Raw genomic sequence first — 680 nt, 5'->3', positions numbered from 1 at the left:
GTTCTGCCCAATCGGTGGGCCGAGGCAGGGCTGGCTTCAGCAGCAGGAGCCTCAGTTCCTTTGGGGGTTGCCGAGGAGGCTCTCGTGGAAGGACCTGGGGTTCGTGGGGAAGGCTAGGGGTGCGGCTTGGGGAGGGGAGTGGTGGGCCTGGGCTTTCCCTGTGCCCTCCGGGAGGCATCCAGCAAGTAACCATCAACCAGAGTCTTCTGATCCCACCGAAGATTGAGATCGACCCCCAGTTCCAGGTGGTTCGGACTCAGGAGACCCAACAGATTAGAGTCCTCAACAACCAGTTTGCTTCTTTCATTGACAAGGTAAGGGTCCGCTCAGCTAAGCCCCTGTCTCTGTGCCTGCCTCCGAGGAACTGTTTTCGATGGACTTGGGAATGGGGCAGTCTAGCCTCCTACTCCTTTTCTGATCACTTCTACAGCAAGGAAGTCCCTCTTGTGGTCTAACTGGAGTCTCTCTGGTTATGCTGAGGCTATGTTTAATTGGTGTTTCGAAATTCCCTTTATAGAAATGTCATTATAATTCATTGAGTGTGTGGGCAAATATTTATCAAAGGCCTCAAAGGCTCCAGGCTGGCCAGAGGGTTGCTCAGGCTGGAGAGTTGTCCCGGAGGCTGTGCCCAGGCAGGCAGCCTGGCAGGAGCCTCAGGAACTCTCTGCTTGTGCGGCAGG

The 680-nt window shown here is 55.4% G+C and overlaps 1 protein-coding gene across 1 annotated transcript in view; it reads left to right on the top strand.

Annotated features, from left to right (window-relative positions):
• Positions 1-680, top strand: part of KRT78 (keratin 78) — a 31,786-nt gene that overhangs the window by 23,580 nt on the left and 7,526 nt on the right. The window contains exon 3 of the mRNA XM_010858094.1: positions 175-314. Within this exon, the coding sequence (XP_010856396.1) occupies positions 175-314 (140 nt within the window). The remainder of the gene's footprint in view (positions 1-174; positions 315-680) is intronic.

The sequence above is a fragment of the Bison bison genome, unplaced genomic scaffold, assembly GCF_000754665.1.
Source record: "Bison bison bison isolate TAMUID 2011002044 unplaced genomic scaffold, Bison_UMD1.0 scf7180017864383, whole genome shotgun sequence".
In the NCBI taxonomy this organism is placed as follows: Eukaryota; Metazoa; Chordata; class Mammalia; order Artiodactyla; family Bovidae; genus Bison; species Bison bison.
Note: the sequence above shows the minus strand (reverse complement) of the source record. Positions and strands in the feature narration are given on the sequence as shown.